We start from the raw sequence: 22348 nt of genomic DNA on the forward strand, positions 1-22348 counted from the left end.
CATTCCCCTCCTACTCCAAGCCCTGTGGCACAGAGTGGTAAGCTGCAGTACTGCAGTCAAAAGCTCTGCTCACAACCTGAGTTCGATACTGATGGAAGTCAGTTTCAGGTAGCCGACTCAAGGTTGACTCAGCCTTCCATCGTTCCGAGGTTGGTAAAATGAGTACCCAGCTTGCTGCTGGGTGTAAAGTGTAGACAACTGGGGAAGGCAATGGCAAACCACTCTGCAAACATAGTCTGCCTAGGAACTGTTGGGATGTGACATTACCTCATGGTTCAGTAATGACCATTGCTTTACCTTTGCCGAAGTTCTAAATTGCTGCTGAAATGCAGCTCCTGGGGGACAGGGACTGCAGGAATGGCAGGTGGGGGCATTTTGGACTGCATCAGGAAGAGGAGATAAGAAAGTTATGCTCTGCTGCTGTAAACTCTTCTATCTGCAGAAATACAGTAGTGGATCCAAGACATGTAGGGATGCCAGCCTCCAGGTGGGATCTGAGGATCCCCTGGAATTATTGCTCATCTCCAGACTACAGAGATCAGTTCCTTTGGAGAAAATGCATGCTTTGGAGGTGGACTCTAGGCCATTATATCCCACTGAGGTCCCTGTCCTCCCAGGCTCCACCACCAATTCTCTAGGAGTTTCCTAAGCTGGATCTGGCAACCCTATCCCCCCATCCTCAGTGGCCAGGGGGGACAGCAAGCATAAAGCTATGGGAGGGTGACAGGGAGCCCATTCCTGAAGGGGGGTTAGTTAGTTGATGGCCAGTTTCCCAGTCAGAAAACACGCGAAATAAATGGATTCAAAAATAGAAATCTGTGAAACTCCCCCATGGAGTTACACAGGGCTACACCAGTCATTTTGCTTGCATAGCAACGCTGTAGCATAGAGGAGCGTTCCCAGGCCAAAAGGAGTTTGGTTGCTGACTAACATCACCTCTGCCCCTGAGAACATCCCAGGAATGCCCCCCCTCCGACACCGGCTTGGGAACTCATTTCTGGGATTTTGCTGACGGCTGAGGCCCGCACTACTGCATTGTTCCCTGGTGCCAGCATAAGTGCCCCCAGACCGGCGTCCATTCAACTTGTCATGGCACAAAGTGGCATGGATGCCAGTGTGGGGTCACGCCAGCTCCTATGGTGCTTCGTTCCCCCCCTTCAGGACTGTATGGTAAGAGAACTCTCAGTTCAAACTTACCCTCAACCATAAACTCACTGCATGGTCTTAGGCAAGCAGCCATTTTTCAGCTCCATAATGCCCACAATAGCATTATGAGGATAACGATACTATTCTTTCTACAGTGTTCTCAGAGTTACTGAGATATGTATGTATGCAAATGCTCTAAAGGTCTCTCTTATTTAAATTCTAGAAGCAAACTTTTGAGCCATCTGAATTATTTTAGATTTAAAAAAATAAAATAAAAATAGATAGTTAAAAATAAAAATAAATATTGGTCTCCTCAGTTCCTATGCTCACTCTATGAACTATTCAGACTTCAGGAATGGTGAGTTACAGAAAGGCATTGCTGACCTTGAAAAAACTTGGACACACAGCAGCTCCATGAGCAGCAAACTAAAGTTAGAGTGCTGCATCTGTATCTTTACAACAGTTGAGCAAATTTCCCTGGGGAAGAACTTTCTGGTTCAAACCCAGATTCAGATTACTAAAATGGCTTTGGCATCTATTTGGTTTTCTCTCCTGCATATTTTTCATACATCATTGATGTCCCTCTTTTAACACTAAGATCAGAAGGCGTAGTTAGTTACAAGGAGGCAACCAGGGAGGGATTTCACATTCACAAAAAACTCTGTATGAGTATGATGAGCTAATATTCAGAAAACTGACAAGGCAAAGCATTTTGATTGGGGCCAAAGAAAACACAAGCATATGCTGAAAAGATATTTTTAGTGATCTATTTTCTGCTCTTTCCACTACAGTCACTGAATGATTTATTGGTGCATATGAATAATTGATGAACACAAAAAGGAAGCACCTTTAAAAAGGGTAGGCTGCACTCCTATGCACATTTACCTGGCAGTATTTCCCACTGAAATCACTGGGATTTACTTCTGAGTAAACATGCACAGGATCAGACTGCAATACATCTCATCACAGGAAACAACCATGGGCTGATTACTCCCTTGCTACAAAGTATTGCAAAAGCTGTGGGAATACGGTTGTGCCCATATAAGTATGCCAACACCTAATTAACCTTACCTACCATTTTTGTTAGTTATAAAGCAACAGTACTCTACTGCCATTATGATAATTTATCACATTTTAAACAAATGCAAGGAACACTTTAAGATAAAGCAAAAAAGTTGAGGAGGCTTGGGGCAAAAACGCATGGGAGAGTTTGTCTTGGATTCACCGCTCTCTAGATGCACATTCTCCCCATCTGAATTCTCAGAACTCTGCATGTGGGCTTGTTTTTGAGTTTTGAGAATTTGGCTGGGGGAAATGTGCACTTAGAGAGTGGCAAAACCTCCTGCGCGTTTTTGCCCTTGGAGAACATTTCTGAAGACCGAAGAAGACTGGGAATCAGAGGAACCCCAAAAACTGCAGTGTAACTAGGGTTGCCAGGTCCCTCTTTGCCACCTGCAGGAGGTTTTTGGGCAGAGCCTGAGGAGGGCAGGGTTTGGGGAGGGACTTCAATGCCATAGAGTCCAATTGCCAATTTCCTCCAGGTAAACTGATCTCTATCGGCTGGAGATCAGTTGTAGTAGCAGGAGATCTCCAGCTAGTACCTGGAGGTTAGCAACCCTAAGTGTTTCTGAAACAAAATGTTTGTTGCCATGTTTATCTCATCCTCACAATGCAGTAATAAATATTCCTGATAGGAAAAAATGGACCTCTTAGTAGAGCTGAGCCAAAATCCTGCAATCCCTTTGTAAATCCTAGAAGGACAAAAATAGAGGAATTCAATGGTCTAAGCTGAAAGGTTGTTCAGTCTCTCAAAAGCCCTCAGCAGGCACAAAGGAAGAGCATCCACAGCCTTAAAAGGGGGATCTGTAAGGGGCTTAACCCAAAGAGTCCCACTAGAGAAGCTCCCTGGCCTTGTGGTCTGCCAGCACTGTCCATCCATCCCCTCCGCAAAACTGACTGGGAGCCTGGGAACCAGCTCACGGGAGAAACTGAGGGCAGGGCTAGTGGGGAGAGACATCTTCTCAGCTTCCTCTAAGTACTTCCCTTTCAGGCTTGCAAGGGAGGACACAGGAGGTTGGAGCCTCACATCTCCAAGGATGAGATGTTTTCTTGGTAGAGCATCTGCTTGGCATGCAGAAGGTCCCAGGTTCAATCCCTGGCATCTCCATTTAAAGAGACTAAGCAAGTAGGTGTTGTGAATGACCTCTGCCTGAGATCCTGGAGAACCGCTGCCGGTCTGAATAGACAATACTGACTTTGATGGACCAAGGGTCTTATTTAGTATAAGGGTCTGATTTAGTATCATGTGTAAAAACCCAAGGCACCCTAATCTATACACAGTAACATAAAGCCACAGTGGGAACCAATAGAGGAAATAAGCATATCCCGACAAGTTAAATAACCAGATATTCCCAGCAATAGAAGGAGGGGAGGGAGGGAAGGGAGGCCAGCAAGATGGAAACCATCACTGTTCTTAACCATACGCCTGGGTTGCCACAGTTGTTTCAGAGAGGACAGTAAAACCACACAGAGAATGGACTGCATTCACTGATCAGCTGGAATGAATGAGGTAACTCTGATTCTGTGTTGTTGTTTTTTAAAGAATCTAGGATGGTTATGGCAGTATTCTTGGACAAAAAACTTAACATCTGAAGGCCACCAAAACTATGACATGCACCTGGACCATTCTGCCTATGTGCAACGTTTCTTCTCAATCAAGCTTGCACAGTTAATTTCAGCATATGACGTGGTCCTTTTTTTGGTACACACAATGAAGTAAATCTTGCTTGGAAAGAGGATGAGCGCATACAGTCAGCAGTGGCAATAGAAACTGGCAGCCAGCAGGAGTTAATCAGGTGTGGCCTTTTTTGGGCAGAAAACATCTGGCCACTATGGTGTTTGTCCAGGTTACATCTAAGTTAGATTACTGCAGTTAACTTTGCCCTGATGAGTGTTTGGAAACTTCAGTTGGTGCAGAATGCTGCTAGGATGTTGGCTGAAGTGGGTTGTAGGGACCATATCACCCCAGTCTTGGCCCATCTACACTGGATTCCAGTTTGTTTCCAGGCGCAATTCAAGGTGCTGGTTTTGACCTTGAAAGCCTATATGGTTTGGGATCAACATGCAGAAAGACTGCCTACTCCCATATGAACCTGCCTGACTACTACTGAGATGAGGTGGCTGGCAACCCAGGAGAGGACCTTCTCAGTCATGGCACCAAAACTCTGGAACTTTCTCCCCAGGGAGATTCCTTCTGCTGTCATTTTCCACCAGCAGGCAAATACATTTTGTTTTGTTTGGCATTCCCTCAGTGATCTCTCCTCTCTCCTCCCCGACCAATGTTTGAATTGTTATTTTTATGCCTTTGTATTTATTGTATGAATTTTAGCTCTGTTTTTAATTGTTTTAATAATGTGTGGGTGTTTTTGGTTGGTTTTAACAGTTTTGATTTTATTACACGGTTTTATCTGTTAGTCACCTCGCTGGCCCTTGTGAGGTCAGGGATATCAATTTGGAAAAGTAAAATAAAATTTCCAATGCTGCAAAGAGCCAAGGATTAATTAACTACAGTTTGTATGATTGTCCGAATGCCAGCTTCTCCACTAGCTATGGTAAGTCTGAGTCCATCAAACAAGAATCTAAGGTTGGTTTATTGTGTACATTTAGTCTTAGCTATGGTTTCATATGATGTACAAATACAGACATTCTTGCTTTATTTTGGTTTTATTCTGGGTTGTCTCTTGTGATACCTTCCCATGCAACAGAGAAAAGAAAATGAAACTAGTGTTTATTTGTCTGAACATAACCTATGTGAATGTTATGTATGTGTGAGTAATAAATGAATAACATGTGAGAGTACTGTATGGATATATAAATAAGGTGTGTGTGAAGGGATGGACACAAAATTACACATTTAAAAATCTACAATGGTTTCCACCTGTACTATCTTTCCCTCCTCAAATCACCTGCTGTGTTGTATGTATAACACATTTTACAGATTTGGGATAGTAGTAAAACTATTTTGAATCACTAAGGGGGGAAATGAGAAATGAAAAAACAGCTAGAAAGCAACGTACATTTTGTTGTGTCAAATCATTGATGTTAGTTGATAATGCTCTCAGCCAGTCAGCACTCTCCTGGGCTGTACAATACTGAAGTATCCCAGAGCTAACTCCATCAAGTGCCAGTACTTCAAATGCATTAGATCTGCAGCAAGAAGAAATATATACCATCAAGGAAGCTATACCAGCAGTTATTAGCCCTCACTTCTTATTGAAAAGCCTTCACAAATTGGTGTTTCTTAGTACTACAATGCAGAAGCAAATGTCACAGTAGTACAGCTACAGCATAAGAAGGCATAGATACTGTACTCGCTTGCTTCTAGAAGATAATTGTTTTACTTTTCAAAGCGGTTTTCTTCACCAGTACAGCATACATGGAGCTGAATCATACCAACAAATTACAATGAGCTGGTGGATCAAGAGAGCTGATTTTTGTGGCATACAAAGCTATACTTAAGCAGAGTTACACCACTCCAAGCCCATTGACTCAGAAGGGTGTAACACAGCCCAGGATTACACTAATGCAAATATACATTTAGTGCTGAAAATCTGCTTTTTGAATTTCAGCTCAGCTGTGAACTCACTTGGTGGCCTTAAGCAAGAAGCTGTCTTTCAGGCTCAACCCTCCTGTCTGTAATATGGGGATAAAAACAATGGTCTAACTTGATAGGACTACTGAAATAAAGGACAGGAAGGGAAAGCACTAGTTAAATGCCACCAGTGACAACAGTGGAACTAGACTGAATTTCTGCTTGAGACTTCCGTGTCATGTACCCAGGACAAGAGTTCATCAACACACAACCAGACTAGCCATACAATCACAAAGCTTCTGAATGAAGGGGAAGGGCTAAATTAAAGTCGAACTGCAAAACTGCTTAGCACACTGTTGGTACTACAAAAATGTTAAAATTGTATTAGCTAAAAAGTGGGAAGGCAGTGAAAAACATCATGAGAGCACAAACACATGTCAGCTTTAATTCTTGTGGCTCTCATTCCTATGAATAGGCTGTTTGCCTGAGGAAACGGGGATTATAATAATGCTTGAGAATCTTTAAATTAGTTTACAAGGTGGTCCATAAGGCTACAATCTGAAGCATGCTCACATGTTTGCATACTGAATACTGAATAATCCATACTGAATAATCCACTTTCAGTGCACTTTAACGATGGTTTGCAAGTGGATTTTGCCCTTTCACACAGTAAAATCCAGCTGCAAAGTGCATTGAAAGTGGATTGAAAGTACATTATTTGGCATGTGTGAAAGCACCCAATGAATTGGGCTACATTTGTCACTATTTCACCCAGCAGTATCCTTCATTTGGATAATGATATTACTGCCATAAAAACACAATGCTTGCCTACTATTTTTTCATTTTTGTGACATCTTACCACCTGTCCTTCACTACAAATTAAACAGAACATTTTAAAAAAAAATTTACAATTATAATTAAACGTACACAAACTATTCTTCAGGATATTTGTTGGGTTGTGATATAGTTTTCCCAGTATCTGAAAGTAATATGTTCTTTGTCCAGCGGGACTTTTAAAATTGGGTCCCACAAATGCAAAAGGAAGTGCATTATTACATGGGTCCAAACTGACTAGGAAACACTGGAAGATCAGATGCTGATCAGTTGAGAAGTTTTGTAGAAATAGTGGGAACAGCAACCTTTCCAATATAACAGCATGTTTCTGTATGTGAAATGAGCAATACTGGCATACAGAAATCAAAACTGAAAAATGGTTTAGCATTCTGAATGTCTGGATTTCTTAACATATAAATACATATTTTGTGCTCCAACAACTTTCTTACAGGCTGTCATGCTGTTGTTCGCTAGAATTTTGTTTCTTTCAATGTATGCTAGGTTTGCCAACCTTTGGGTGGGGCCTCGAAATCTCCCAGAATTACTACTGATCTCCAGACTGCAAAAATCAGTTCCCCTGGAGAAAATAGCTGCTTTGGATGATGGACTACATAGCATTAAACCCTGGTGAAATACTTCCCCTTCCTAATCCCAATCTCTCCTGGCTCCACTCCCAATTCTCAGGAATTTCCTATCCCGGGGTTGCCAACCCTAGTACACACACATCCATTTAGTTTTCTCCATCCTTTTCTTTACTATAATCTGATTTATAGGGTTGCCAACATCCAGGTACTGGCTAAATCTCCTGTTATCACACAGTATTTCAACACGCAGCCACAAAAATTGCTTTTGTAATTTTTATAAATGTTTTTCTTATGCTCACATAGACAAGTACTTCCAGTTCACAGAATCATCATTATAAACAAAGTAACCTTGTAATATTACAACTAACACAAGCTTATCAAATAACTATAAAGAGACAGGATCGAATTACTGTTCATCAGAGTCACACAAGTCTCTACACTACAGCAACACATTCACTTGCTGCGATCCTCCGTGTTGTATAAGCACTGGGCTCCTCCGTAGTCAGCTGATGGTGGCTGACCAATAATGTCTCTTTCTCCCTTTCTCAAGGCTGTATCGTTGTCCGTGTGCAGCAAGCACCATGGTAAAAATCACAGCCAGAAGTTATGTCAACTATATGACAAGCCACTGGTTTAAGCTTTGTTTCGCTGGTGATTGCTTCATCAGATTAATAATGTCTACATCCGACCACCATTTTGTGGTTCACACATCCAAATCTGGATCTCCTGCTATTACAACTGATCTCCAGCCGAAGTCCCCCCTCTCCAAACCCCACCCTCCTCAGGCTCTGCCACAAAGACCTTCCGCCAGTGGCGAAGTGGGACCCGGCAACCCTACTGATTTATTTTATGATGCTTACTACAAAAACTTATGGAACTTCACTTTGGCCTGTTAATAAATAAAGGTTGCGGCCCCCGGGCCGGGGAGGAAGCAGAGGGGCACCCGAAGGTCAGGGGCTCCAGGACACGTGTCCGAGGCCAGCAGCACGAGGCATGAGGACTCGTGCGTGGGGCCCGGGGAGGCTCCTCCAATCTGATTGGCCCATGAGATTTGAATGGGCCAATCAGGAGGAGCCTGCAATCAGCAGGGAGGTGTGGGAAAGAGAGTGAGGTTTTCACTCTGGTCCACCTCCACTGCATATAAAGGGAGCCGGCTTGGAGGGAAAACCCAGATCGCCGCGGGACATCGTTCCCACCCACCACTCCCTTTGTTTTATGTTTTTCTATAAGTCACAACTTGGGCGGGAGGAAGCATTTGGGCTGGATCATTTTTGGTACAGTGGTCTGCGAACCCCCCCCCCCCCCATTACCACAATTGGGGTCCCAATAAGGGATTAGGAAGTGGCGGGCTACAAGGCCCAGCGTAAGGGTGGATCACAGTATGCCACTTCCTAGGTGGCAGGGGGCATCACTAAGCAGCACATGCCCTGGTGACCCCTGGTAATGCTGTTCCTATGCACTCCCAGCAGGACCGCTGGGAGTTGTCAGCACATCAGGCCGCATCGGGCCGGCTGATGTACGGGATCCATCCCATATGCAAAACCCAATGTTTTCCATAGCTGTTGTTAAGTATAAGTTGTGGCCAAGTACATTCCACTTAAATATATATGTTCTTACACCATTTACAAAGTTCTATTGCTACTTACATTGTTGTGGAGTATATTAAGACTGAAGCTTCCTGAGTCGTAGCCCTGGGGCTGCAAAGCATGTTATTTTAACCCAAAAGGTTTTTTGCCCTTTGTGATGACTTCATTCTATGTTAATGCTTTTTTATTGTTTTATGAAAACAACCTTCTTGGATTCTTTGATAGATTTCCTCCAGCTCTATTTATAGCATAGTTATACAAAGCTTCTCTTTGCTACACTTCACTACGAGGACATTCCACATTATTGTTATAGCTTTTCTCTGTTTGATAATATAATTTAACATATACTTGAGAGATATTTTAGAAACTTTCACGAGTTTTTCCTGGCAAATTTCTTTCTTTGTCACACACCTTTATGTCAGTCTATTATCAGTATCTGGGAACTGAACTTACTAAAATGAGTGCTCTTCCTGTTCTTCAATGTAGACATCACTTTTCATCCTTACAGAATTTCTCCTTCAGAACTCACATAAATAATTTTCATTTCCACTTACAGTGCCATCTTAAGCAGAGCTATACCTTTCTAACTCCACTGAAGTTAGTGGGCTTAGAATGGTGTAATTCTTTTTAGGATTGCACTGTTAAGCATTTACAGTTTCTTTTCTAATTGTTAACAATTGCTGCTGCCTCAATTATCTTCTGGGTTTTAAAAAATTTTTTCCCAAAGGAGACTGTTCTTACATGGATTACACTTGACTTCTGACTTTTTAAAGAACGCTGCATACCAGTGTTTCATATTCTTAGTACCAGTGTTTCATATTCTGCTCTTTCATCTTGCATTTCTTATATCATTAATTCTGAACCTCATCCCTGTACAGATTAAAAAACAACAACAACCAACAACAACCCAAGAATGGGGCCAAGTACAGCTAGGGGGCATTTTTTTATAGACCTGGAAGACCCCACCCCACCCCAGTTTGTAGAAAACCACAAAAAGAAAAAGGAGAAAATATTTGGGGGAAAGTCCAAAATCTTGTGAAGCTACATCATGAGATTTCAGCCCCCACTTGGAAGAGGGAGTTGCAGCCATCCATTGCTCCTTGAACCAGGAGGATGGGGGAGGAGCAGGAGTGACTGCCATAGAAGCCAGCCAGGTGGGCAGGTGAGGAGGAGGCAGGAGCTGCTGGCCCCATCTCCAGTGCTGCAGTGTTGATATTGCAGAGTTGATATTGCAATTGTCAGATCAGTTTGACAGTTGCATGGTAGATCAGATGGATCTGTAATGATGCAATCAGCCTGGAAACTCCCTGGAGAGCTAGAGGGAGCTGGCATGATGCGGTTATGACCAGTAGGCTGATGCAATGCATGAGCAAGTCAGAATGAATAAGCATCTTCTGTGATTGGTGCTTAGGAATGTACTATGTATATAATGGTGTGAAACTGAAGCTCAGTGTGGGATGCTATGAGCGGAAAGAGTGTAAGGAGTATTTGTATGATATCTATGCACTGTAAAATAAACCAACACTTTTCTAAGTCGCAAGGAGTTTTCTGGTGGTGTTATCCTGGACTGTCTGCCTAATCCGCCTACTCCCCCTCCACTGCCATGGCAACAGCCATCATGTAAGCCAGGCAGACAGAGGTGGTAGTGCTGCAAACAAGAAGATGGGAGAGGGGGAGCCACCAGCACCAAACCCCCACCCCCACTGTTGCAGCAGCTGTGTGAGCCAGGCAGGTGGAATAGCCATGCGGCAGGCAGGCAGGCTGTCCAGCCAAGAAGCTGATGGAACCCCACCCCCAATGAGTCTCATGGTTCTCTTGCTTGTGATATTTATAATTTTTAAAAGTTTATATAGGTTTGGGTCCATTGAGATATTTGGGGTCATAAAGGATTTCAATATGTGAAACACCATGTGTCTACTCCCCAGTCCCTTTTGCAAAGAATCCTGGTTCTCATTACCTCCTCATTACCAAAATTCACCCCTTCTCCATTCATTGGTCCATTCTGATTCTGCCCCCATCAGGGGAGCAGCTGTGGCTCAGTAGTTAGAGCATCTGCTTTGTGTACAAAAGGTCCCAAATTTGATCCTGTTATCTCCAGCTAGAGGGGTCAAGTAGTAGGTGATGTGAAAGATCTCTGCCTGAGAGAACTGCTGCCATTCTGAGCAGACAATACAGACCTTGTGGACCAATGGTCTGATTCAGTATAAGGCAGCTTCATGTGTATATTGTCTGTATACAAATGGACCACTTATCCTATAAGGGGAATGTTTGGCTCATTGAGCATCAATATGATGGGGTCATTAAGCCTGCATTCAGGGAACAAACTTCAATTCAGTTGTGTAGGTCACTCAAAGGCGTTAAAACTGGCGCTCTCTCTTAACCTAACTTACAGTGCACTTCTAAGCAGTTACACCTTGCTAAATCCATTCAAGTCAATGCTTATCTGCTGTCTGGTAAAGATAAGGCTGTGATTCTATCTGTAGTTTATTACTTAACAGCTGCCTTGAAGATAAGCTGAAAGTTATAACCAAGTTATGCCTAAATGCTCATTTGCACACAGGTGCTCTTTTTGCACTGGAACTGGAAATCTAACTCTGCTTGGGGCTGCGCGTTCTTCTCCTAGAATTTTTATGTAGGTAAAATTTTATAAGAATACATTGCAAGCTATTCTGAGCCCTTGGGATGGTGAAGAAAATGAACTGTTATAAATAAAACATTTTTGTTGCAAGATTTAAATACAGATAAATATTACTAAGGTGCCAATAAACTGCAGCTAGTGCTATGCACTATGCATTTATTCACACAGAGTTAGGAATATCTGAACCACTGAGTAAGCTAAACTTTGACAGTATTTGGTTTTAGGGATAGGCCACAATAAAATTGTCTGGGGTTCTACAAAGTTATCATCCTTGTCTCAATCACAGTTTACAGTACTTAAACATAAACAGGAAAATCATTGCTATATATTCTAAACAATCGTATGGACTCTTTCTATGGCAAATTTCTCCTTAGTTCAATATTACTGGAAATGTTTATCAGAATACAACTTTTAATGTCAAAATGGAGAATTCTGTATGTATATAGGGAGATTAAAAATGATAACAACAAAGAATACAAACTCTTGTACAATTAACTTCATTTGCCAAAACTACCTTTTGACAGCACAATGAAAAATATAACATTAGTTAAATATGGGGGTTGTCCAGTTCTTTACAGATAATAATAGTTGTGTGCTGTCAAATCACAATTGACTCATAGCGACCCTAGGTCCATGGGGTTTTCAAGGCCATTGCCTTCTTCTTCATAGCAACCCCAGCTCTCCTAGGTGGTCTCCCACCCAAGTACTATTCACAGCTGACCCTGCTTAGCTTCCAAGCTTTGACAAGATCAGGCTAGTCAAATAGTAATTGACTGTATTTTGGAGGCATTGTTTACTAATGTGCAGGTCACCTTGTCCTAAAGGACAAAGCAGTAGCAGTATTCTCCATGCATTGTGCTATATTCTGGGGGGAAAGGAAGGAAGGAAGACAGATGCATATTGACAGACTGACAGATTTTTCTCCAATGGAAAAAAATCTATAGAATTCTGAGAATGCATTCAGCCCCAGGAGCTTTTCTATTTCCAGAAAGGGGAAAAAATGTAAGTGGTAAGGTGCTTTACTTTGGAGAAACTGTTTACTAAGGTGCATGTGACAGTTTCCTAAAAGGAAAAAGCTGTAGACCAACATAGCTGTATTTTACCAAAAGAAAGTGTGACGAGAATGTGTGTGTCATTTTTTGCAAAATGCAGTCTCTGTGTGTATATTTATATTTGTATATACCGTATTTTCCGGCGTACAAGACGACTGGGCGTATAAGGCGACCCCCCATTTTTACAGTTAAAATTTAGAGTTTGGGATTGTCCCGAGTCCGCGGCCTAGGGTTGGCCCTCAGGACTGCGCCCCAACCCCGCGGCCGCCCCCAGACCTCCTGGAGTGGCCCAACCCGAGTCCGCGGCCTGGGGCCGGCCCTCGGGACTGCGCCCCAACCCCGCGGCCACCACCGGTCCTCCTGGGGCGGCTCAACCCCCGGGGAAACAACACCACTTACCGGGCCGGGAGAAAGAGGGGGCAGGGGCGGCCGGACAAGCTGGCAGCGCGCCGGGAGGCGGGGCTGGCGGGAGGCACAGGAGGAGGCCGGGGGCCGACCTCCCGGCATGGAAGAGTGTGTGCCGACCCGGCCCAGCCGGAGCAAATCCTGGAGGCGAGGCAGGGAGGGAGCCTCCCCGGGCAGCGGGAGCCCCGCAGCCAGAGATGCCGGCTGTAGCCAAGGCTCAGCCCTGGGCTCTGGCGGGAGGGTGGGAGCCCGAAGCAGCGGGACGTGGCTCTCGGGGGGAGTTGGCGAGGGGAGAAGGGAGCGGGGAAGAAGAGGGGGACGGGGGCGAGAGTAAGGGCCCTCGAAAAGGGCGAGGCTAAAGCCGAGGGGAGGACTGAGCCGACGGCCCGTGGAGGACGGGGCTAAAGGAGGGTTTGGAGGGGAGGGAAGCCCATAAAGACAGAAGCTGAAGCGGAGGCCGGGGAGGAAAGGGGGCATGTTGGGTGTGCTAGGCGGCAGCCAAAACACCCTGTGCTGGGAGAAGAGAGTGGCCACCCCAGCCCCGGCAAGCCAGCCACCTGCCTGCCTTGCGCTGCCGCTGGAGCGCAGCCAAGCACTTCCCTCCGTGCACCCTGGCGCGCCTGGCTCCGACTCCGAGCCGGGCAGTGAGCGCCCTTGCCGGGCTCACCTCCCCTCCCTCCTCCAGCGGACATGGACAGAGCGGAGGCGGCTCCCCAGGGAGATTCTCCAGTTCGGCTCGGAATTCAGCATCCGGCGTATAAGACGACCCCCGACTTTTGAGAAGATTTTCCTGGGTTAAAAAGTAGTCTTATACGCCAGAAAATACAGTATATAAAATATTACAAATGGATGCACAACAGGGCAACTGAGCTCTTGTGAAACATAAAACCAAAACATTCAGAAATTTGCCTTCTTTGTTTTCATGGTTTTTGGGAGGGGGGCTGTCCTCCAAGAGAGGAAATTTGGAGATCCTTTTGGGCTTAAGTGGGAGGGAAAGGGGAGGAAGTCCATTCTGCTAAAAGGAAGCCCTTCCACCTACAGAAGTTTACCATGGGATCCAAACCAATCTCTTCTGCAGACAAAAAAGCAAAAGAAACAATATCACTAAGCTTCTCTACTAGGGTTGCCAGGTCCCTCTTTGCCACCAGAGGGAGGTTTTGGGAGCAGAGCCTGAGGAGGGTGGGGTTTGGGGAGGGGAGGGACTTTAATGCCATAGAGTGCAATTGCCAAAGCCGCCATTTTCTCCAGGGGAACTGATCTCTATCAGCTGGAGATCAGTTGTAATAGCAGGAGATCTCCTGCTAGTTCCTGGAGGTTGGTAACCCTACTCTCTACTGAAAAAGGTATTTGAATATTAAGTGTTTTCAGCGCAAAAAAGGGTTCATTTCCAAGAGATTTGTTGTGTTCATTGTTGTGGCAGGAAAGCACTATTGTGCTGTTAAGGAACATTGAGAATACCTTCAAAATTTGGCCCCGGAATATTAAAGACATATTTTCTAGCATAAAAGGGCTTAACTTTCAAAGAGTTTCTCTTTTTTTACTTCTGTGTGGCAGAAAAACAAAACAAAAATGCTTTATGATAATAAAATAATAAACTGTAGATGTGTTTTTGTACAAAAGGGACTGGTTTCAATAGGAATTCTTTCACTTTTCATATTGCTGAAGAGTTAAAGGATATTTTTCTGCAGTGTTTTATGCATTGCAACAGGCATAAGCACTACTTTTGAAATGTTTTTTAAAATCTTTCTACATTGTACAGAGTGTTGCTGAGCTGTTGCATAGTCTTAGAAAGGCAAACTTTTCATTTTGGGAAATTCTTTGGGGGTTTTTTCAAATATATGATATATCTCAATGTTTCCTGTACAAAATCCATTTCCTGCTTTTCCAAATTCTCCTGTCTTGCTGGAAGGCAACCATCAGTGGAACCCAAGGCAAAATTGTACCACAGAATAGCAGTGGCTCAAAACATTGAAGTCTATTTATCCTTAATAGTCATTGATGCCATTGGTAAAACAGATGTCAAGTATTTCAGGCAATCATTCCTGCTGAATGATTACAATGGTTGAAAATATAGTCATTTATTTTTTTCATTATACCACAATGGGCACATGTAGGAGACAGTAAAAGGATTGCACAATAACCCACCCTAATGCCATTTATTTGATTATTTGTTGGCACACTGCATTTATCTTAATGATAGTTTCACGGCTGGTTTGATAGGTCAGTACTTTCAATATGAAGATTTAATACCTGCTCTTGGTATCTCTTGACCCATAAAATAACTAGCGAAATTCAGATTCAGTTCAAAATTACCAGACTGCCCAGCCATTTTATTGCCAGTTCTGATACACTTTGATTCCAGGCCCCAAAGGTACTCTGTAGCATAAGTTGTATTAATATGCCTCACTGGAACAGTAAGCCCCTTGCTCTTTATAGTTTAATTATGAATGGCCAATTATGTGCTGAAAGTCCTCTTTTATTCATGCCACCTCCACGTATTACTCCAATTAATATTGGCTTGTCAATATGAATAGTGCCACACCAATTTTTGCACCTTGGATATACATGTACAGTCTGCAGATATGCAAACTAATCATACTTTTTCCTGTGTTGACTTCTATTAATTCTTAATGAATAATTACCTTTTTACATTATCTTATCTGTTTATTGAGGAGCCCCGTGGCGCAGAGTGGTAAGCCTCCATATGAGCATGAAACATGGAGACATGGGCTTGGATCCACTGGAGCGTTTCTGTAGTTTGAAGGGTTTTTGCCCGAGGAGTAAGACTTCCTCATTTTCCCTCCTACTCCAAGCCCCGTGGCACAGAGTGGTAAGCTGCAGTACTGCAGTCCAAGCTCTGCTCATAACCTGAGTTCGATCCTGACGGAAGTTGGTTTTAGGTAGCCAGCTCAAGGTTGACTCAGCCTTCCATCCTTCCGAAGTCGGTAAAATGAATACCCAGCTTGCTGGGGGTAAAGGGAAGATGACTGGGGAAGGCACTTGCAAACCACCCCGTAAACAAAGTCTGCCTAGTAAACATCAAGATATGACATCACCCCATGGGTCAGGAATGACCCGGTGCTTGCACAGGGGATCTTTACCTTTTTATCTGTCTATTACCTATGAATTCCTCCTAGTAAACCTTTTGTTGTTGGGAGCAAAGGGAGTTCATAGCCAGATATGTATATTAGATGTTAGGAAGACAGACTTTAATGAACTCAGAGGCATGATGAGAGTCATTCCATGGCAAGAATGCTGGAAGGGAAAGGAGCTAGTGAAGGGTGGGTTCTTCTGAAACAAGAGCTCTTGTAAGCTCAAGCCATCAATATTCCAGTAAGATGGAAATGTGGTACAGAAGTCACTATGATGGGGGAAATTTAAACTCCAACAAAGGGAGACTGCTACCCAAATAAAGAAAATAGATTCAAAGTCTTTATTCTAGAAAGTGAGGTAGATGCTTGTAGGTTATGTTATCAAAGCACAAATTCTCCTACCTGGAAGAGAAACTTATATTAGGATCCTTGTGGAAGCAAGGTTTCTTAACTTAAAACAAATTTTCTTCATGATCTTCCTTTCTGCCATGGAAATTTAACCCCTCCCAACCATGCTTTTCTCCTAGCACGTGATCTGGTTCAGAACTCTGCCCAAAGCCTTTTGGAGATCCTTCCCAGGTTTTTTAAAAAAGTTTGATAATTCCCCTCCCCATTTTATGGGGGCTTACCAACTTTTTTAAAAAAAGAAAAGGGTGGGATCTCCAACAGGCTTTGGGCACCAATACCTAAAGTATATAATATTAGCCCTAGTCAACCAGGCCTTTGCAGTTCATGGATCCAGTCTGGTGAATTTACCTTTCCCTCCTACACATTCTTTGCATGGAACATACCCAGACAAGGAAAACAACTCTGAATTACAAAAGGGTTCCTTTTATTTACAGAGATATATAAAACAGCTCTGAAATTTCTGTCTTTGTTTAAGCATCGAACACAGTGGCGGACCTACATCTTTGGGGCCCTGAAGCTTGAACTGTTATGGGGGCCCCTTCGCAACCAGCAACAATAGGGCAACATCCAACAAGGTCCAAAGTACCTTGCTGCCCTTGCAAGGACCTTGAGGCCCAAATGGTGGAAAACAGGGTGGTGGGGTGAAGTCCTTGAAAATGGGCCATACAGTGATGAAATTAAACTATAGAACTATTAAGCCCTGCACCAGCGAAGGATTTGAGGATCCAGCTGCCAAAATGTAGGCTACGAATAGATTCTGGTGAGCTCAGAGAGCCCTTACAGCTGGGGGTTCAGGCTCTGCTAGCCCCCAAGAAAGTTTTGAAATTTGACCAATTACAGGGACATTTTGAGGCCATATGAAATGGGTATTAGAGCATATTCTAAAGTCAATATTAAGTACTTCAACCCATTGGCTTATGATTCTGTCACTAAAAATCTCCATCAATTTTGCTGAGAAATTCACTCATTAAAAAAAAGTTGCTTCAGGGGGCCCCTCTGGGATTAGGGGCCCTGAAGCTTAAGCTTCATTAGTTTCACAGTAGATCCACCTCTGATTGAACATGTTGCTGGAGTTGCCAACTTCCTGTTGGGGCCTGGAGATCTCCTGGAATAACAACTTGACCTCCAGTCTACAGAAAACATGTCTTCAGGAGAAAATGGCTACTTTTGAGGGAGGGCTCTATGGCATTTTATTCCACTGAGGTCCCTCCTCTCCCCAAACACCACCTTCCCAGGTTCCACTTCCAAATTTCCAGGAATAGCCCAACCCAGAGCAAGCAAGCATAACATTCTGTTTTCCGAATCTTTTTTTAAAAAAAGAACCAAGAGCCTTTTGGCAATTCACTGCATGTCCCTCTTTGGATATTAAAATGTAAACCTAATCCAGATTTTCTTGGGTGAGATTCCCAAAGTTGCGGTTGCCAACTGCAGTTTGGGAAATTCCTGGAGATTTGGGGATGTACTTGAGGAGGGGAAGGCTGGAGCTCAGCAGGCCTATGATGCCATAGAGTCCACCCTCTCAAGGTGCCATTTCCTCCGGTGGAACTGATCTCTGCAATCTGGAGATCACTTCTAATTCTGGGAGAACTCAAGGCCCCACCTGGAGGTTGGCAACCTTACTTTAAGCCCACTGATATCAAAGCAGTAACTCTGCATTGGGATGCACTGTAACATAACCACCCCTCTGGAAGGCATGGGATTTTTGTATACCTCAAAAGGAAGTAAAGGACAAGGAAATAAATTTACAAATATTATTTGGTTTTTGACACCCCAATATCAGGACCTCTGTGTGTGTGTGTGAGGGCAGGAACCAACTTTTCCTCTTGTATTGTGTGTATTTCTTTCACTCCCATTTCACTTACGTTAGTTAAAAAGAGTTAGTGCCAAAGAGGAGAAAGAGAGAGACTGAACCAAAGAATGCTTTTTGGCCACTGAATGGGTTAAAACCATCACAGTTGTGAATTCTGGAAAGGCTTGGGAATGAACAGGTGAGGGTTTGGAGGAAGAGAAGGAAGAGGGAGATGTCCAGAAAGAAAATGGATCCTCCCATGCCGGACCTTTGCAGTTTTTTTTCCAGAAGAACTTGTGCTGGTGGAAACAGCAAGTGGGAAAGCAGTGAGTTAAACTGGGAGGGGCATTTGGAGGACGATTTTGCAAAAGAGCAAGAGGGGGAGGATTTTTCTTTTTACTTACATGCTGATGCTGGGACTGGGGGGGGGAATTATGATGGATGACTGTCTGCGTATTGCCCCACTCATTGGGCGTCTGATTTATCAGTGCCGAGCTACAGTTTAGTTGTGATTGCAGCACAAGAAGATGGCCCCAGAGGAGAGCCACTTGGCTGCTCCTCACCTCAATGCACAGGGGGCTGGGGGCAGAGCTGGTGCTGCGAGACTGTGCCCAGGCCAGTGCCATGACTGTTCTCCCTGCTGTCTGCCTGCGAGCCTTGGCCGGCTCGGCGCCACGTGTGGCTTTGTCAGCACTCAGGCAGCAAGTTGTGTAGGTGAGCCGCTAAGGAAGGAACTAACTGGGCGTCACGTGCTCAGCCTAGGTAGAATGTGGGTGCAGCCACCCCCGCAGCCTCTGTCCTGGCAGCATGGTAGCACCCACTCTGCCCGTCCCCTGGGGCTGCTGCTCCCCCCAGCCCCTCTCAAGGTCCAGCCCTGACACTGACTCTACTTCCTCATCTTTCTTCTAATGTCTGAGTCCATGAAACATCCAGCAAGATGACCTGTAGCTCATATAGATCAGATATTATCAGTGATGGCTAAATGAAACCTACTGTTCAAGGCAATATGGCTTGGGATACCAGATAACAGGCAAAAGGAGAAAACATATAAGTGTCCCAGAGAAATTAGACTGGTTTAGATACTGGATTAGATGAACACTATGTCCAGTCCCAGAGCCTCTTGTACGTTTAATCCTGATCACATTTGAAACAATGGTAATATTCCTTCAATATGGCACATCCACTCTCGATGAGTGTTACTGGGAGAAACCTGTGCTCTGTATTTTTAACATAGCTCATATTTTCTTCAGCCTTTTATATGAAATAGATTATTGGGATTCATTCCAATCTTTATTCAGTTCTGTTGTTGGAACAGCACTGGCCTTAGTGGCTCTGGCTGATGACCTTCACTGGCAGACAGATGAAGGGTGACCCTGTTGGAACTCCTAGATGTTTTATCAGCTTTTGATAATACTGACCATAGTATCTTCCTGGATTGGCTGAGACAGTTGGGTGCTCATAGTAGGAAATTCCACAAAGCAACAAAATCCTGGGATTGTTCTTCTGGGTGGGATATATTCTCTCTCCCATTTTAAAATATTTAAATAAAGACCTTGGGAGATTGTCTGGAATAGACTGTAATCATTATGAACCTACCCAATCACTGAAGTCATATTATGGGACTGGTCTTTGGCTGTCCTTGCCATCTAAGGTTAGATGCCCTTGCCATCTAAGGCAACCCATGAAAGGATTTCTTGGTTGTGCCAGCAAAATTATGGAATTCTTTCTCCAGGGAAATTGATCTGTTCCCTTTTATCACTGTCTTCCACCAGAGGATGAAGACTTACCTGTTTTGTTTGGCATTCCCCCTGACCATTCTTCCTCTGTATGTGGTTTGTCTCTGTTTGTACAACTGTTGATGTCTTTTGTTTAATAGTTGTTTTTAATATTTGTATAATATGTATATATAATAATATATAATTATTTTAATTGTGATGGTTCACTACCTTGGAAACCCCTAAGTTGGGTGGAAAGGTGGCACTGAAATATTTTAAAATAAAATACATAAAAAATATGCAGATGACACACAGCTCTATTTTTCCTTTAAATCTGATCCAAGACTGAATGAGAGTCCATAAATTTATGATCTAGACCAGGGGTGTCAAATGTAAGGCCCAGGAGCCGGATGTGGCCGGATGTGGCCCCTTGAGAGCTCTTATCCGGCCAGTGTGCCAGCCAAGGCAGCCACCCCACCCCACCCCCACTCTAAATCTGGACTGGCAAGGCATGGCCCGGCCCGACCAAGTGACATTTATGTCATATCCGCTCCTCGTAACAATTGAGTTTGACACCCCTGATCTAGACAGAGATGAAGACAGAGAGATTCAAAGAAGGTAGTTGTAGGGATGGCAAAATAAAATAAATTCTTCCATTGGATGGGAGCCTCCCCCCAAATAAGGTCTCCTTTTAGGCAGGCACATGAAATCAGAGTTTGATAACCAACTATATTAATTAATTCAGATTTTAAAATTTCATAGTGAATGCTAATCCTAGTAGAACACTTTTTACTCAGCCTAAGTATTTTCTGCTTGTTCCATTACATCTAAAAGCACAGCTTCTCTTATTATCCTATTCTTTCCCTGCATATAATTGGTTATTTTGTTTGAATAGAGTAGATTAGAATATTTTGCCACCTGAACTGTTTTACGGGAGTTGTATCTCCTGTGTAAGATATTAAACTTTCTGCATGAATAAGGGTCAGTTAATGAAAAATAACATGAATTAGTATGACAAGCATGCAGCAAATTCAAATTACTATTACTGTGTATTAATGCCAATATACACATTATGTCAACCAATAAATTGGGGGGAAATTGGTGTTAACTCGGACTTTCTTAAGAGTTGTTCTTATTATTTGTATAGTTAAAAGCCAACAACAATAACTTATGTTGTCAGAGGACTGAAACCATGTAAATATTTGATTTTTAATCTACACATAATGATTCCTTGAATATCAGGTAGACTGTACGGTCCATTTAACTTTTACAATATTAAAATAATTAGAATCCTTCTGTAATAAAAATACAAAGTTACTCTTACAAAAGGCTACACCAACATAAAATCAAATATCCAAAAACTGTATGCAGCTGACATACTAATAATGGGTATTGCATTGAATTAATTCTGTTTGATTAATACTGATTTAGAATATATTATCATGAAAATTGTACTAAGCTCAGGTTCCATGCAACCACAAAATTACAACCAATAAAGAAACAGATAGAGCAATCCACAAGGGCGGGGGTGAAGGGGGTTAGGAGCCAGTGTGACCCCTTCACTGGTGTTAGTGCCACTTGCGCTGGCTAAAGTGGCACTAACGCCAGCACAGGACCATTTACACGAGCGCCAGGGAGCCACACAGCAGCATCACATATGGGCACCGGCGCAGCTGCCGCAGCAGCATTTCCTCAGTGAAAGGGCTTGTGCCAGTGCCAAAGGGGGCGTTCCTGGGGGCAGGGCTGACTTTAGTCAGCTCCCTAAGCCCTTTTGCCCTGGGAACACCCGTTTCCGGTGCTAATTTGCACTGACAAAAAGGGAGATGTAGCCTTGTGAAACTGAATGGATCAGTTTCATGGGTTTTTTAGAGGCAGCAAGCCACTCAGGAGATGGTGCGGCTGTGCCGTCCCCGGGCCCACCCCAACTACCTCCCTCAGGATTACGCTCTAAGTTTCGTTATTGTGGTACATATTAATTATTTCAGCATTATAGCTCCAATTTATAGGGTCAATTTACTATGTCTTTGCTTTCTCCTTTGTAGTTACTAATGTCATGACGTTCTGAGAGGTACACATTTATGTATGTGTAAACTGTAGTAAATAACATTCAATAAATAACATTGAAATCTGTGAGTATTCTCTGCCATTTTGAAACTGCACTGGAGGTTTTTTTAGGCTACAATACATGTCTGCACTATCATTATGTTAATCAGTTTTACTATGGTTATAATCAACATATATACATTTTAGGTTTATTTGTTGTGTGCCCCAAGCCATCAGGATGTGGAAGGCTAGAAATATAAACAATCTTGGTAGATTCTTCAGCTGCTAAAGTCAGCAGCCTAGCTTTCCATGTACTACTCTAGGACAAATTGCTTGATGAGATTTTTGTTATATGTTGCTGGAGCATATTATAAAATCAGGCCAGAACAGGCCGATGGCTGGGAGAGGCTGCCTTATATGGTGAAGGGGGGCGGAGCGACGCAGGGAGTGACTGCGTCATCTCCC

General features: G+C 43.4%; 1 protein-coding gene across 6 annotated transcripts in view; it reads right to left on the reverse strand.

Annotated features, from left to right (window-relative positions):
* Positions 1-22348, reverse strand: part of SNTG2 (syntrophin gamma 2) — a 329718-nt gene that overhangs the window by 80842 nt on the left and 226528 nt on the right. For all 6 annotated transcript variants that reach the window (XM_056856441.1, XM_056856443.1, XM_056856445.1 and 3 more), the window contains exon 10: positions 5223-5352. In XM_056856441.1, coding sequence (XP_056712419.1) covers positions 5223-5352 — 130 coding nt within the window. The remainder of the gene's footprint in view (positions 1-5222; positions 5353-22348) is intronic.

The sequence above is a fragment of the Euleptes europaea genome, chromosome 10, assembly GCF_029931775.1.
Source record: "Euleptes europaea isolate rEulEur1 chromosome 10, rEulEur1.hap1, whole genome shotgun sequence".
Taxonomy (NCBI): Eukaryota; Metazoa; Chordata; class Lepidosauria; order Squamata; family Sphaerodactylidae; genus Euleptes; species Euleptes europaea.